At 44.4% G+C, this 18,723-nt stretch overlaps 1 protein-coding gene across 2 annotated transcripts in view; it reads left to right on the plus strand.

Moving 5' to 3' along the window:
- CRHR2 (corticotropin releasing hormone receptor 2) overlaps positions 1 to 18,723 on the plus strand; it is a 152,132-nt gene that overhangs the window by 77,428 nt on the left and 55,981 nt on the right. For both annotated transcript variants that reach the window (XM_056518866.1, XM_056518865.1), the window contains exons 4-5: positions 5,205 to 5,322; positions 14,230 to 14,383. In XM_056518866.1, the coding sequence (XP_056374841.1) occupies positions 5,205 to 5,322; positions 14,230 to 14,383 (272 nt within the window). The remainder of the gene's footprint in view (positions 1 to 5,204; positions 5,323 to 14,229; positions 14,384 to 18,723) is intronic.

Here is an 18,723-nt window from a genome sequence, read left to right on the forward strand (position 1 = left end):
CTCCGACGCCAAGTTACAGATAACGGTATCTTTACTGAGGGTAGACAGATGGTAAAGTCTATACAGTTCAGCTATACAGTACAGCTGACCTGACAGATGACAGGGACTGACTTGACTTGACTGATAAAGCTGTGACTTTAGCTTACTTGAAATAATGGTGGCTGCAGGACTGGACTTTGAGGTCTCCAACACTCTGGACACACACACTAGACAAGACTGCACTGGACCTCAGCAGGAAGCAAGAGCTAAGAGAGAAGACCAGAAGTAAGCTCCACCCAGGGCTTATATGGGAGGGGAGACTAGCAGGGAGCCCATAGGTCACCCCTAGGATCATCTGGTCGCTGGTACCTCCTGGGTAACAATCATATGACATAACGCTTAAAGATACAAAACATTTTTAATACAATACACTGCAGAACATATGTGCAGGGGGGAAACAGGTGCAAGGGGGCCTGGCGACACTGAAGGAGGCTGCCTGACAAGGCAGCAAGGGTACGGGGCAACATCTCCCGTACTGGGCAACCACAAACTCCCCCTCTTAAATACAGTCATCCTCGACGCCCAGTCCTAGAGGGCGGAGGACTGAAGTGGCCACTGGGGCCTAGTGACAGTCCCTGGGGCATAATGCAAAATGTCCTTCACAGGTCTGGTTAAAGAACAAGGTAGAAAAGGTCCATGTAGCACTGTAAAAGTCCATATATGCTCTTTGGTTTGGTAAACATGTGGGATTAACGAGCTTTGTAACTGCTCTAGGAACACATTTTAGACCATAATACACACAAGTTCGCAGATTAGGCTGCCGGAGGCTATATAACCATTTTACCTCTGCATAATGTACTCTGCCTCTACACGTGTCTTACTTTTAGTTTCAGGAAAACCCTCTGGCCAGTAGAGTAACCTGTACATGAGAACAGAAAAATGTTAGACAGATATATATACAATGGACATTTGTGGACTGGGACTACAAGTAATGTTACAGTCCTAACTTAAGTGTTTACATATGAACTGACTATGTGTGGTACATAACCTTGTACACTATATTGTGAGCTAATCATTGTACCTTGTGGGAATTTGTCCTTGTGTTGAGGTAGTGGCTACGCTTTTTCTGACCGGGTCAGGAGACCTCCTATATAAATTGCCATGCACAACAGACACTGAACACCTTGACACTTTGTACAAACATTATATACATTTTATTACAATACACAATAACCATTATAGTACACAAACATAAGTATTTATGAGAGAATGAGCAAATATATTACTCTAAAGGTATATACATATTTTCATTGTACCGCTCCACAGTCCTGGTACACTTTGGGAGTTCTTAGTAAGGAATCATGGCTAAAAGCCGGGCACATACACTTACGTAAATGGTTACAAATAAACTTCTTGACAAGTTCGTCAGGCACTTCTTAAACATTGCATACCTTATGGAGAATAAAAGTACTTCACAAGGAAAGTTAGCGATATAAAGTAGAATTATCGCGGGTAGACTGGCTTAACCTGGGAACTTGCCATCCCAGCCTCACCGGTCAGACTGCTTCTGAGGCTGGGACATGTAACGGGGTCCAAGCGACTGTGCCCCCTCTAATGGACTCACTCTGGTGTTCCATTTCATCCGGGACAACGTGTACTCTGTATTGGTGGGGCTGATGGGAACCACCATTTGCACTGCAGCGGCTTGCGCCACTTGCGCCACGTGAATTGATGGTGGCTAGCAGGGAGCCCATAGGTCACCCCTAGGATCACCTGGTCACTGGTACCTCCTGGGTAACAATCACATGACATAACTCTTAAAGATACAACACACTTTATAATACAATACACTGCAGATCATATGTACAGCGGGGAAACAGGTGCAAGGGGCCCGGGGGACACTGAAGGAGGCAGTAGTGAGGAAAATTGTCAGATCCACAAGAAAATGCCAACATATAGCATGGAGATGTTCTTTACATAAAATTCCAAATAAATTGGGCCTAATTTATCAAAACCTGTCAAGAGGCAAAGTTACTGAGTTGCCCATAGCAACCATTTAGATCACTTCTTTTATTTCTGAAAGGGCCTCTGGAAAATGAAATAAGCCATCTGATTGGTTGCTTTGGGCAAGGCCGCAACTTTCCCTTTGGACAGGTTTTGATAAATCTCCCCCAATATTATTATCAGATGTGTAGCTGAGGAAAATGTTATCTATCTGTGTTGTTATAACTACTATAATACTGCCCTTATATACAAGAATATAACTACTATAATACTGCCTCCTATATACAAGAATATAACTACTATAATACTGCTCCTATATACAAGAATATAACTACTATAATACTGCTCCTATGTACAAGAATATAACTACTATAATACTGCTCCTATATACAAGAATATAACTACTATAATACTGCCTCCTATATACAAGAAAATAACTACTATAATACTGCTCCTATATACTAGAATATACCTACTATAATACTGCTCTTATATACAAGAATATAACTACTATAATACTGCTCCTATATACAAGAATATAACTACTATAATACTGCTCCTATATACAAGAATATAACTACTATAATACTGCTCCTATGTACAAGAATATAACTACTATAATACTGCTCCTATATACAAGAATATAACTACTATAATACTGCCTCCTATATACAAGAATATAACTACTATAATACTGCTCCTATATACAAGAATATAACTACTATAATACTGCTCCTATGTACAAGAATATAACTACTATAATACTGCTCCTATATACAAGAATATAACTACTATAATACTGCCTCCTATATACAAGGATATAACTACTATAATACTGCTCCTATATACAAGAATATAACTACTAAAATACTGCTCCTATATACAAGAATATAACTACTATAATACTGCTCCTATATACAAGAATATAACTACTATAATACTGCCTCGTATATACAAGAATATAACTACTATAATACTGCTTCTATATATAAGAATATAACTACTATAATACTGCCTCCTATATACAAGAATATAACTACTATAATACTGCTCCTATATACAAGAATATAACTACTGTAATACTGCTCCTATATACAAGAATATAACTACTATAATACTGCCTCGTATATACAAGAATATAACTACTATAATACTGCTTCTATATACAAGAATATAACTACTATTATACTGCCCCTATATATAAGAATATAACTACTATAATACTGCTCCTATATACAAGAATATACCTACTATAATACTGCTCCTATATACAAGAATATAACTACTATTATACTGCCCCTATATATAAGAATATAACTACTATAATACTGCTCCTATATACAAGAATATAACTACTATAATACTGCTCCTATATACAAGAATATAACTACTATAATACTGCTCCTATACACAAGAATATAACTACTATAATACTGCCTCCTATATACAAGAATATAACTACTATAATACTGCTCCTATATACAAGAATATAACTACTATAATACTGCCTCGTATATACAAGAATATAACTACTATAATACTGCTTCTATATACAAGAATATAACTACTATAATACTGCCTCCTATATACAAGAATATAACTACTATTATACTGCCCCTATATACAAGAATATAACTACTATAATACTGCCTCCTATATACAAGAACATTACTACTATAAGGGTAGGGTCACGTGGAACGGACCTGCAATGTATTTTATGCTTTCAATCCGCCGATGACCCGACCGTAAATTGTGCTCCCCCTGTGTGCAACGCGCCGCTCCAAGCAGCCACACAGGGACTTGCGAGTCATCGCACGCATGAGCCGCTCCACGATGTCTGAGTACACTGTCTGTGTGGCTGCTTTGAGCGGCGCATTGCACACAGGGGGGACCGCTGGAGGCACAATCCAGGATCAGGTCATCGCGGATCCGCAGCGCAAAATACGCTGCAGATTCCTTCCGTGTGACCCTACCCTAATACTGCTCTCACGATGTGTGTTTTTTTTTTGTGCAATAAACACTTAAGCCTGCAATCAGACCGGACCTCATGACTGGTGCTGTATCTTGCATTTGGTGGACGCCTTAGGCGGGGTTCACATATATCAGGTGTCCGGCATAGTTTCTCTCTGGCGTGCACTGGAGGAAAACTGATGCTAGAACTGATCCTATTCATTTGAATGGGACAGTTCACAATCATCCAGCGTCTAAATGTGGTGTCCCGGTACAGGACTTAGTCCTGTCCCTCTGTTTAAAGTCCCCTCAGCCAGACTCCCTCCATGCTAATGGGATCTCCTGCAGGGTTAACCCCTGGTCGCCTCTTAATGATGTCATATTCAATGTATATATTTATATATTTAATATATAGGATACCTCTGTATAGGACATTAGAGGTCACGTGTCTTTAATTTATGTTATGCTATGGTTCAAGGACCTTTGGATCATGTGTTATACCCAGAGTTCCTTGGGTCAGGACTGACAGGTTTGGCTATCCAATGAGCTTTGTTCCACCCCCTTAATATATAAGGGGCTGCTGCCACTAAATTCTCTCTCTTAGTTTCTGACTACCAAGCAGCACTAATCTCATATCTCATCGTCAATTCAAGCTAGGCCTGCAGCCTATTCTTCCGCAGCCACTAAACCGTGAGTTATCCAGCTCAAAACTACTAAAATCCTGTGTGACTTCTGCAACTCAATTATCCTAAATCCAGTAGCACAGTGGCTAGCCAATCAAAGCTCATTGATATCTCAGAAGTCCCAGCAAACCTGTGAGGAACCTGAACTACGGTCCTCTATGCAAAGACTGTCTTGTTATCTGCAGTTGCATAAAATATGCAGTAAAGTTTATTCCGGTTTTCATCAACATCTGCTGTGGACATTCCGTTATTTCTCCCTACTGTTTATGGGATAGTTGGCGGTAGGACCATTAGGAAACCACACCCTGGCGTCACGATAACAAAGGGTTAATGCCAATACCCTACACTACCACTCTCAACACCCTATTCCACCATTCCACCCCAGACACCACATAAATTTGCATTGAGATCTAGGCTGTCGGACATATGTGAACCCCCGCCGCCATAGTTGATTCCAGCCCTGGCAGGCTGGTGGATACCGGGCACAGCATTTGAGGCAATAAAGTGAAAATAATACAAATACAATCAAATACAATATTGTAACTACTACTGAAAAGTATGTGACATTTCTCATGTCTTTCCTTCTAGGAGTATAAGATGCCTTCGGAATATCATTCACTGGAATTTAATCACAACGTTCATCTTAAGAAATATCATGTGGTTCCTGCTACAGATGATCGACCATAACATCCACGAGCAGAACGAGGTATAGTAATATAATCATATAGAATATATATATATATATATATATATATATAACAGGGATGATGCTATAGTGTGGGCTCTACCGCTCTCAAGTACACAGGACCCACATATTTCCGCCAATATAGGAAAGTTAAAGAGGTACTCCGCCCCTAGACATCTTATCCCCGATCCAAAGAATAGGGGATAAGATGTCAGATCGAGGGGGTCCCGCTGCTGGGGATCCCCCGTGATCTCGGCTGCGGCACCCCAGACCCCAAACTTTGCTCCTTGACAGATGACTGGCGATGCGGGGCGGAGGCCCGTGATGTCACGGTCATGCCCCCTCAATGCAAGTCTATGGGAGGGGGCGTGACGATGTCACACCCCCTCCCATAGACTTGCATTGAGGGGGCGTGACCGTGATATCACCAGCAGGTAGCGGCCGGGACATCACGAGCCTCCTGCGCAGCACCCGACGCTGTAAACGAACGCCAGGTGCAGCAGGGAGATGGAGACCCCCACGATCAGACATCTTATCCCCTATCCTTTGGAGTACCCCTTTAGGTTCGCAATGTCTACCAAAGATTAGATCCATAATGTAAATCAACAGAGGGCGCTCTATGCAGATACTGAACAAGCAGGGCATGCTGGGAGATTTCTGCTCTGGAGTCTACGGGGAAGATTTATTAAAACCTGCAGAGAGGAAGAGCAGTGCAGTTGCCCATAGAAACCAATCAGATCGCTTCTTTCACTTTTAAAGAGGCCTTTGAAAATGAAAGACGCAATCTGATTGGTTGCTATGGGCAACTGCATTACTCTTCCTCTACACTGGTTTTGGTAAATCTCCCCCTACAATCTTTGAAGTTCTCAGCTTATTCTGAAGGGAGAATTGGTTCCAGGGTTCTTCCTTCACCCAGTAGGTGTGGTGTGGGACCCCCACTTATCAGGCCATAATGGTCATCACCCAAATTTTTTACAACATAAATATTTTGGCTTAAGTCTCAGTCAGTGCCATCTATGGGGGAGATTTATCAAAACCTGTGTAGAGGAAGAGTGGTGCAGTTGCCCATAGCAACCAATCAGATTGCTTCTTTCAGTTTTGTCATGGCCACACCCCCTTGTGACATCACACCCCCTCCCTTCATGTCTATGGGAGGGGCCGTCACGCCCCCTTCCATAGACATGAATGGACGTGGACGTCACGAGGGGCGTGGTTTTGACGCCACCCCTCGGAGGCAGCGCCCGGCGCAGAATGCCAGGGGCCGCACCAAAATCACAGGGGTCCCCAGTGGCGGGACCACTGCAACCATACATCTTATCCCCTATTCTTTGGATAGGGGAAAAGATGTATAAAGTCGGAATACCCCTTTAAATTAAAGGTAGCCTGTCAGCTTGCTCCCCCCGCACTAACCAGCGGTACTGGCTGGTAGTGCGGGGGACGCTGATCATTTTGATGCCTACCGTGCCCGCCCAGCTGTTCGGTCAAAATCTTCCATTTTCTGTATATGCTAATTAGGTGCTAACTGGCACACTGATGTCAGCGCCGTTCGCCCTTAGCGCCGCCCAGCTCATCAATATTCCTCTCCGCCCTCCGCCTCTCCCTCTTCTCCCCGCTCTTTAATGAAGGAGAGGAGGAGGGAGGGGAGGAATGTTGATGAGCTGGACGGCGCTGCGGGCAAGCGATGCTAACGTCAGAGTGCCAGTTACACCACCTGTGCCAGTTAGCACCTAATTAGCATATACAGAAAATGGAAGATTTCGACCAACCGGCGGGGCAGATCCGGGCATTGTGGGCATCAAACTGATCCGCGTCCCCCGCACTACCAGCCAGTACCGCTGGTTAGTGTGGGGGGAGCAAACTGACAGCTTTCCTTTAAAGAAGCAATCTGGTTGCTATGGGCATCTGCACCGCTCTTCCTCTACACAGGTTTTGTTAAATCTCCTCCTATGTTTTTACCTATTATATCTCGTGTGAGACCACAGGTGACCTTGAGCGCGCCCTTCACAGATCTAAGAAATCAATGTCTCGTAATTTCCCAATATTATCCGGCCTTGAGTCGCCTCCCTTCAGCCTTCGTCTTAGTCACCTCTATTCACTGCGCCCGCGTTCATTTGTCTCCCCGCACTAATGCCAACGCAGCGGCATCGGTGGCTTCTGTTCTCCCATTGTTAGCGGCAGATAATAGATAAACCGGATAATAGGACGTACAAAGTCTCCCCCACAGAACACAACCGCTTTGTTCTGAGCTTTCAAGGATGATGTGATACAAGACGGAAGGGAACAATTTTTTTTTTTTTTACGAGACGAGGATGATGGGAATTTTTTTTTTTGTCTTAGAAAAAAAAAAGAATAAATAAAGCAGGTGGGATGTAAGAATATCGGTGACAACCGGATCTATCACTACTGACCCCTCAGCAGATTATACTGAGGACCGTGCACATTGTCCTATTACAAGTCCATAATGAGGCGTTTATACACTGAGGAGGGCCCGTACTGTATCCTCATGTCCTCTGAACACTGTATTGCCAACATATTCTCCCCATATCTTCAGTAGGAAAATAAGGTCACTCTTGGAGTTATCAAAGAGACTACCATATAGGATCTGGGCACACGGCTTCCCAAAAATTATCAGGACGGGCTCTGAAGAATTTCACAGTCCTATCGGAACTTCTAACCTCATCTGCCAATAGTCACCAATACCATACAACAGGGACAGCCTCATGAGTATGTGATTTGTAAGCCTGACCCATGGGAACACCCTGGAATGCCCCCAGAACCACCAATTTGGGTCCAGTTCACCAAAATCGGAACCGTTGGCAATTATGCAACATAAGGGGAATGTCAAGGCACCAATCATCTTAGGACCAGTTATGGTTATACATGAGGAGTAGGTAGAACCACCAATGTAGTTAACCCCTTGCCCTTGAATCAACCCGGGAATGCCCCCGAAATCATTAATTTAGCGAACCCAAGTCATTATGTCCAGTTCACCAAAATCAGGACATTTGGTAAGTATCCATCATAAGGACGAACAATTGGACACCAACTTTGGACCAGTAATGGTTATATCTGAGGAACAGATAGAAATGCCAATGTTGCGGGCTCTTTTTATCCCTATCCCAGGGGACATTTTGGGGCACAGTTTGCATAAACCCCACCCCTTTTGCGATTCAGTTTACCAAAATTAGGACTGTGGACAAATATGCACCATAAAGGGAAACATCTTGGCACTTGCCAACTTAGGCCAAAATAAGGAATAGATGTAAATGCCAGGGTTGCGTTGCCAACCCTTTTAACCCATGCCGCTTAGACCATAACAGGAACGCTCCTAAAAACACCAAACCAGGACACGGTTTGCATAAATCATACCCACTTTGAGGTCCAGTTCACCAAAGTTCGGACTGTTGGCAAGTATGCACCATAAGGAGGAACATCTGGGCACCAACTTAGGACCAGCTATGGTTAAAAGTTAACAAGAAACAAGTTTTTCTAAAACAAAGTAGATCTTAGTCATGATGGCCACGACATGTTGTATCTGAAGTTTATTGGTTGCAGGATTTGCCCCACACCAGTTCTTGCTCTAGTTGTTCACTCAGCCCATAGTAATTATATGACCTGCAACTTAAAATAGGGACAAGAAATGAAACAGTTTCTTCTGAACAATTATCCAAACTTCTTCTGGTTGGAGGGGCCGGGATGAGGCCAAATATTTATCACTGGTCACTGGGACTGATAATGCCGACCTATAGACCTCTTCCCCCTCCCCACCCCTTCACTGATCATTGGAACTGATGACGACCACCCATACACCTCTGCCCTTCCATCACTGATCACCAGGACTGATGATGACCACCCATAGACCTCTGCCCTTCCATCACTGATCACCAGTAATGATGATGACCACCCATAGACCTCTGCCCCTCCATCACTGATCACCTAGACTGATGACGACTACCTATAGACCTCTGCCCTTCCATTACTGATCACCGGGGCTGATGACAACCACCCATTGACGTCTGCCCCTCCATCGCTGATCACTGGGACTGATGATGACCACCTATAGACCTCTGCCCTTCCACTACTGATCACTGGGACTGATGATGACCACCTATAGACCTCTGCCCTTCCATTACTGATCACAGTGACTGATTACAACCACGCAAACACCTCTGCCCCTCCATCACTGATTACCGGGACTGATGACGAAACAACCATAGACCTCTTCCCCTCCATCACTGAGACTGATGATGACCACCCAGAGACCTCTGCCCCTCCATCACTGATCATTGAGACTGATGATGACTACCCATAGACCTCTGCCCCTCCATCACTGATCACTGGGACTGATGATGACCACCCATACACCTCTGCCCCTCCATCACTGATCACTGGGACTGATGATGACCACCCATTGACCTCTGCCCCTCCATCACTGATCACTGGGACTGATGATGACCACCCATACACCTCTGCCCCTCCATCACTGATCACTGGGACTGATGATGACCACCCATACTCCTCTGCCCCTCCATCACTGATCACTGGGACTGATGATGACCACCCATAGACCTCTGCCCCTCCATCACTGATCACCGGGACTGATGATGACCACCCATAGACCTCTGCCCCTCCATCACTGATCACTGGGACTGATGATGACCACCCATAGCCCTCTACCCCTCCATCACTGATCACCCGGACTGATGACGACCACCCAGAGACCTCTGCCCCTCCATCACTGATTACCGGGACTGATGACGAAACAACCATAGACCTCTTCCCCTCCATCACTGATCACTGAGACTGATGATGACCACCCAGAGACCTCTGCCCCTCCATCACTGATCACTGGGACTGATGATGACCACCCATTGACCTCTGCCCCTCCATCACTGATCACTGGGACTGATGATGACCACCCATAGACCTCTGCCCCTCCATCACTGATCACTGGGACTGATGATGACCACCCAGAGACCTCTGCCCCTCCATCACTGATCACTGGGACTGATGATGTCCACCCATTGACCTCTGCCCCTCCATCACTGATCACTGGGACTGATGATGACCACCCATAGACCTCTGCCCCTCCATCACTGATCACCGGGACTGATGACGACCACCCATTGACCTCTGCCCCTCCATCACTGATCACTGGGACTGATGATGACCACCCATAGACCTCTGCCCCTCCATCACTGATCACCGGGACTGATGACGACCACCCACTGACCTCTGCCCCTCCATCGCTGATTGCATCACAGTAAGACGCCAGACTCCTCCTGCAGGGACTCATGATATTGAAGAGGCGCGCTGATGAAGGTCGCCTTTTTGTATAATATTAAACTGAATTACGCCCCTTAAGTGGCAGATATATTTAGAAAATTAACCCCTCTCAGGACACAGCCAGTATGGTAGTCAAAGGGCCCTATTAGGTTATATGGAAAACAGTGAGTGATGGTTCCCTGTGCTGGTTGCAGACCAGATGACATCTACTTGACCCATTTCCATATTTCTGCCCTATATTAGGGATCATGGACATCATAGGACAAGGTTCCCTCATTCGAGCATCACATGGTCACCTGTTCACTTAATTGGGCATCATGTAATACTACACTTTCCCTACAGCAACCAGTATAGCGTATTGTGCGGCCACCAGCCTTTCCCTCTAGGCGATTTGCTGCATTCTAAAGGGGTTTTGTCCTAATTTTCTTCAAATTTGAATGTGAACCAGTGCTCCAACTGCATACTTCCCAGTGTGCCACCCAACTTTCCCAGTTTCCTGAAACCCCTAGCAGTGATAGGCTGCTTTTCCTCCCTGCATTCTCACTGCAGCAGCACTGCTATGCCCTCACCCTGTCCCCGCACAGATGTCTTCTTTCCCACTCACTCTCCTCTCAGCCCACAATAAATCTTCTCTCTGCTGCCCTGCCTTTCCCTTCTCCATGACTCCGCACTAACAATTCTCTGCACCTGCATGCTGGACGGTTAAATCATACTTTACCATGACATTTGTCTGGTGGCAGGATGTTTAAAACTCCCGGGCAATGTCCGTAGCTCAAGAATATGTACCAAAAGAGATGTACCAAAAGTCACGCAGACTCGCATGGGACTTCCTATACATCTCATTCTTTAGCTGTGAAGATTGCCCCAGAGGGTTTTATACATCAGACAAATGTTGTGGTAAAGTTTAATTTAACTGACCATCAGGCAGGTGTGGAGATTAGTTAGTGCGGAGATTGTAAGTCTCGGGACATTGCGCATGGGACTTTTGATACATCTTCTGATCTTTTTTTACCCTCATGATGCAGAGATTGCCCTTGAGTTTTAAACATCCTGCCACTGGACCAACATCATGATAAAGTATAATTTAACTGTCTGGCCTCTGCTATTTTACTCTCGGGCTGGAGAGATTGTCAGTATCTGGACATCCCGCATGGGACTTCTGGTACATGTCCTGATCGCATTACTCTTTGGACTGCCAAGATTGCCCGGGGGGTTTTAAATATCCTGCCTCTGGCCCAACATCATGGGTAATCTATGATTTAACTGTCCAGGTTCCACTTTTTTACTCTCGGGCCACAGAGATTGTCAGTATCGGGACATCCTGCATGGGACTTCCGAAACATTTCCCTATCGCATTACTCTTAGGCTGCAGAGATTTTCCGGGAGTTTTAAACATCCTGCCACTGGACCAACATCATGATAAAGTATAATTTAACTGTCCGGCCTCTGCTGTTTTACTCTCGGGCTGGGAAGATTGTCAGTATCAGAACATCCTGTATGGGAATTCTGGTATATCTCCTGATCGCGTTACTCTTTGGACTGCCAAGTTTGCCCGGGAGTTTTAAACATCCTGCCACTGGACCAACATCATGATAAAGTATAATTTAACTGTCCGGCCTCTGCTGTTTTACTCTTGGGCTGGGGAGATTGTCAGTATCAGGACATCCTGCATGGGATCTGCAGAGATTGCTCGGGATTTTTAAACATCCTGCTGCCAGATGGATGTTATGGTAAAGTATGACTTAACTATCCGGGCTGCACTTTTTTTTTTTTACTCTTGGGCTGTGGTCAATGTTGGTATCGGGACATCCCTAAATTCTACTATATTTTTAGATGTAACATGTGTATCAAGTTGAATGGAAATATCTCCAGCCCCTCGGAAGTTATGTTCATGGAGTATGTGGCGATATATATATATATATATATATATATATATATATAGTCGTAGTAATATGCAGCACACCAAAATCTAGTGCAAAGTGCTTTTTATTCCATGAAGTACAAAAGCAACGTTTCGCCGGCCTCACGCCAGCATTCTCAAGTCTGGCGTGAGGCCGGCGAAACGTCGCTTTTGTACTTCATGGAATAAAAAGCACTTAGCACTAGATTTTGGTGTGCTGCACATTACTACGACTATTACCATGGAACCAGAGGACCGTGGCTCCAGCATGCGTGCACCCTACCTACAGACCCTCATTTTTCTCGATGTGCTGCTTATTTTTGGATTTTATATATATATATATATATATATATATATATATATATATATATATATGTGCATATATATCATAGATATAGACTGCGCTGCTATGTAATGTTTACTACAGGTACTAGATGTTGCCATTGGCAGCCATCAAATTGGGACTATAAAATACAATGTAACTCAATTAAGCAAATTATATGTTGCGGCGCTTTACGTGTGAGAACTGCGTTTGTTATTGTTTTTGTGTAGCAGGAATAGCGACATAGTAGAGGACACCGGATCGCTGCGCAATTCTTCTCATCCCCTTTTTCTGCGTCTCCTGACAGTTTTCGCTTGACAAAATTATCACATTTCAGATCAATCAAAATATATATTCTCCCGGAGACGAAGGATTCTCATTTACGCTGAATGTATAATTAAAAATTCCACGCCATGTACGTGTGTTTCTTTTAGGAGATGACGTGTGCTGTATCCCGGCAATGCGGAAAACAGTGTATTAACCCCTGCTACACCTAAGCCAGTGGTCTCCAGACTGTGGACCTTCGGCTGTTGCAAAACTACAACTCCCAGCATGCCCGGACAGCCAACGGCTGTCCGGGCATGCTGGGAGTTGTAGTTTTGCAACAGCTGGAGGTCCATTGTTTGAAGAACAAAATAGAAAAAGCAGTCCAGCACTTCCAAAATTGTCAGTTTATTTGTATAAAATATAGATAAAATGAAAAGTTATATGTATAAGAGAGAAAGGGGGATTTAAAGGGGTACTCCAGAGAATTTTTTTTTTTTATATCAACTGACACCAGAAAGTTATCCAGATTTGTAAATGACTTCTATTTAAAAATCTTATTCCTTCCAGTACTTATCAGCTGCTGTATGCTCCACAGGAAGTTGTGTAGTTCTTTCCAGTCTGACCACAGGGCTCTCTGCTGACAACGCTGTCCGTGGATAGTGTTGAGCGCGAATATTCAACATGCAAATTTTTACCGCGAATATCGGCACTTCACGATTTCGCGAATATTTAGAATATCGGGATATATATTCGTAATGATGAATAGTCGTTTTTTTATGCAAATTTTTATGCAAATTTCTATGCAAACATCGGCACTTCCAGACTGGACACAGATCACTCCCTTCTTACGAATTTTCAAATGAAAAAAAAAAAAACGAAAAAAGCGAATATGCGAATTTCGCAAACATAGGACGAATATTCGTCCATATATTCACAAAATATCGCGAATCCGAATATGGCCCCTGCCGCTCATCACTAGTCAGGAACTGTTCAAATCCCCATAGCAAACCTCTCCTGGTCAGGAGAGTTCCTGACATGGACAGAGGTGGCAGCAGAGAGCACTGTGGTCAGACTGGAAAGAACTACACAACTTCCCGGCTCAGGAAGTCCTGAGTATATTATACTATATCATTTAGGTCGTTTTGTTTTTCAGATTTGGTGTCGATGTATCACGACTATTTACAATTACTTTGTGGTGACCAACTTCTTCTGGATGTTCGTTGAAGGCTGCTACCTCCACACGGCCATAGTGATGACCTACTCCACAGACAAACTGCGCAAGTGGGTCTTCCTTTTCATAGGATGGTGTAAGTAGGAGCTTTAGTTTTTGTTATTTGTGTTACATACATGTGTAGGGAGGTGAACATGAACACAACGGCATAGTACAAACATACTGTACACAAACAACTACCGTATTTTTCGCCGTATAAGACGCACTTTTTCTTCCCCATAACTGGGGGGGAAAAGTCGGTGCGTCTTATGCGGCGAATACACCCCTATCGCGGCGGTCCCTGCGGCCATCAACGGCCGGGACCCGCGGCTAATACAGGACATCACCGATCACGGTGATGCCCTGTATTAACCCTTCAGACGCGGCGATCAAAGCTGACCGCCGCGCCTGAAGGGAAAGTGACACTAACCCGGCTGTTCAGTCGGGCTGTTCGGGACCGCCACGATTTCACCGCGGCGGTCCCGAACAGCCCGACTGAATAGCCGGGTTAGTGCTTACAGGACACCGGGAGGGACCTTACCTGCCTCCTCGGTGTCTCCTCCGTTCAGGGATCCCCTGTATGGCCGGCGCTCTCCTTCCTCGTCATCACGTCGTCACGTACGTGCGTCGGCGTGCGTAACGACGTGATGGCGGCGACGGAGAGCGAGGATACCCGGCCGGCAGCAGAGACGTTCCGGAGCGACGGGGACACGGCAACAGCGATGGAGCGACATCCAGGGCAGCGGTGACGGGTCCGGAGCGGCGGGGACACGTGAGTATTACCTCCTCCTGCAGTGGTCTTCAATCTGCGGACCTCCAGATGTTGCAAAACTACAACTCCCAGCATGCCCAGACAGCCAATGGCTGTCCGGGCATGCTGGGAGTTGTAGTTTTGCAACATCTGGAGGTCCGCAGGTTGAAGACCACTATTGGGTTCAAAATCTTTATTTTTTTAGATTTTGCCCCTAAAAATTGGGTGCGTCTTATACGCCGGTGGGTTCTATAGGACGAAAAATACAGTACTAACTAAATAAATACTACTAAATACTAACCCTGACACACATACACAAACTGTGAAAGAAACCTATATAGCAGTGGTCTTCAACCTGCGGACCTCCAGATGTTGCAAAACTACAACTCCCAGCATGCCCGGACAGCCGTTGGCTGTCCGGGCATGCTGAGAGTTGTAGTTTTGCAACATCTGGAGGTCCACAGGTTGAAGACCACTGCTATATAGACATACGGTTACACACACATATACAAACTGCATTACATACCTACAGATATACATGTGGCGGCGGGTGTGTGGTGCAGGGCAGATGTTGTTACCTTAGGGGCAGATGGCATTAACCTCTTGTATTCGTGACGCCAGGGTGGGGTTTAGCCTATAACCACCCGAAGGTATACTGCTGGATCCTGGGCTAGGCACTAGTGTTGCTCGCAAATATTCGCGATGCAAATTTTATTTGCGAATATTCGCGAATATAGCACTATATATTCGCAATTACGAATATATATATATTTTTCACAGTACACATCACAGTGATCACCCCTCTCTGCTTCCAGCTTGTGTGGAGTAAAGAAGGCTCTAATACTACTGAGTGAGACTGGCGTACGAATTTTCCCATATGCAAATTTTCGCATTTGTGCGAAAATAAAACGCAAATATTACGAATATGCGAATTTAGCGAATATAAGACAAATATTCGTCCATATATTCGGGAAATATCGCAAATTTGAATATGGCTTATGCCGCTCAACACTACTAGGCACGGGGGGCAGTAAAGACTCCGACACCAAGTTAGGGACAACGGTAGCTTTACTGAGGGTAGACAGATGGTAAAGTCTATACAGTTCAACCAGGGCCCAAGGAGGTGACCGGTGATGCAGAGACATTAAGGGCTTGCTGGGACTTGTAGTAGGACTGGACAATTGAATGCAGACCACGCTGACTTGACAGATGACAGGGACTGACTTGACTTAGTAACAGAGTAACATAGTTCATAAGGTTGAAAAAGACCAGAGTCCATCAAGTTCAACCTATATCCCTAATGAGTCCCTACTGAGTTGAGTTGATCCAGAGGAAGCAAAAAACCCTCATACTAGAGGTAAAAACTCCTTCCCGACTTGACTCATAAAGCTGTGACTTTATCTTACTTGACTTGATGGCGGCTGCAGGACTGGACTTTGAGGTCTCCAACACTCTGGACACTCACACTAGACAAGACTGCACTGGACCTCAGCAGAAGAGAGAGAGAAGCTCCACCCAGGGGTTATGTGGGGAGACTAGCAGGGAGCCCATAGGTCACTCTTGGGGTCACCTGATCACTGGTACCTCCTGGGTAACAATCACATGACATATCACATGGTATAACTCTTTAAGCAACATTACATTTCATAACACTTTACATGGTAAAACATATTTACAATGGGGAAACAAGCGCAGGGGGCCCTGGGGACACTGAAGGAGGCTGCCTGACAGGACAGCAGGAGCACGGGGTAACACCTCCTGTACTGGGCCACCACACAAATATGTATTCATCACGCACACACACATATACAAAATGTGAAACAAACCTACATACTGTAGCTATATTAAAATATATATATATATATATACAGCAACAGGAGAATACAGCAGCACACTGCTAGCACAAAGATATAGATAAAACATGAGTATATAGATACAACATGAAAAGTTATACAGCTATGGTGCAAGAAATGGAAATATAAAATGATGAAGTTATGAAATTATGAGGTACTTAGCTTGCAATTTGGCGGCCAAATAGCTTGGACCGTCCCACCACGGTAAGGTGATCTCATTTTGGGACGGACCCTACACTGTGTATATGCCTCTGTGTGAACAGTACAGCAGGCATTGCAGGATCTGAAACATCCAAGACACCTTATATACACCTGATAGAGGTGGGTGGGGTGCAAGAGCCAACATGGAGGTAGCCACTCCCCCGTATGTGTAATCCAACCAAAGAATAAGTTGGCCAGCACTATTGATTCCAAACTATTATACGGACCTGGCTTACAGGTGCAGGCTGCTGGGCTAAATATACAGCAACAGGAGAATACAGCAGCACACTGCTAGTACAAAGATATAGGTGAAACATGAGTGTATAGATAAAACATGAAAAGCTATACAGCCATGGTGTATCTATATATGTATCATGTTGTATCTATATACTCACATTTTATCTATATCTTTGTGCTGGCAGTGTGCTGCTGTATTCTCCTGTTGCTGTATATTTAGCCCAGCAGCCTGCACCTGTAAGCCAGGTCCGTATAATAGTTTGGAATCAATAGTGCTGGCTGACTTATCCTTTGGTTTTATATATATATATATATATATATATATATATATACATATATATATATATATATATATATATATATATATATATATATACGTTCACACAAATATATACACACATACATTTACACACATATATACATACTGTGACACACATACACACACACATATACAAACTGTGGCACATATCTATAGCTACACAAATATATATACAGTCACACCAACATATACAAACGGAGACACAAATATACATTCAGTCACACACATACAGTGCCTACAGAAACGGTGACACATACCTATATGGACAAACAAATACAGGATATATAAATGTGTGTGTGTTTACACTGTGACAAACATATACACATATGCAAACTGTGACATACCTAAATACTTGCACAAATATACATAGAGTTAAACACATACACATACAACTGTGACACACATACATTCCCACACATATACACATTGTGACAAACATACACAGACACATACCTATATACATACAGTTACACATGCATGAATATTAACTGTGACACGTACCGATATAGACACACATATATACAAACAGTGCCACACATGCACGCATATTACATAGACGTGCAAACATATGTGGTGGCCCAGTATGGGAGGTTCTACCCCGTACCCTTGCTGTCCTGTCAGGCAGCCTCCCTACAGTGTCCCCTGCCCCCCCCCTTGCATCTGCCCCCCCCCCCCCCCATGTAAATATGTTTCTAATGTATTATACCATGTAATGTGTTCAGTAAGCGTTGTCACTTTACGACTGTTCACCATGTGACTTGTCATGTGATTGTTACCCAGAAGGTATCAGTGACCAGGTGATCCCAGGGGTAACCCATGGGCTCCCTGCTGGTCTCCCCCATATAAGCCCTGGGTGGAGCTTCTCTCTCTTTCCTTACAAGTCTTTGCTGAGGTCAAGTGGAGTCCTAGAGAGTCCAGAGTCATAGGAGTCCAGTCTGCGGCCACAAGAGGCTACAAGTAATTACAGTCTCAATATTGTCAATCATCAGTCAAGTCAGTCACAGTCATCATTTGTCAAGTCAACGTGGCCTGCATTAAATTGACCCCATGTACTACAAGTCCCAGCAACACCTTAA

The sequence above is a fragment of the Hyla sarda genome, chromosome 5 (genome assembly GCF_029499605.1).
Source record: "Hyla sarda isolate aHylSar1 chromosome 5, aHylSar1.hap1, whole genome shotgun sequence".
NCBI classification, from domain to species: domain Eukaryota; kingdom Metazoa; phylum Chordata; class Amphibia; order Anura; family Hylidae; genus Hyla; species Hyla sarda.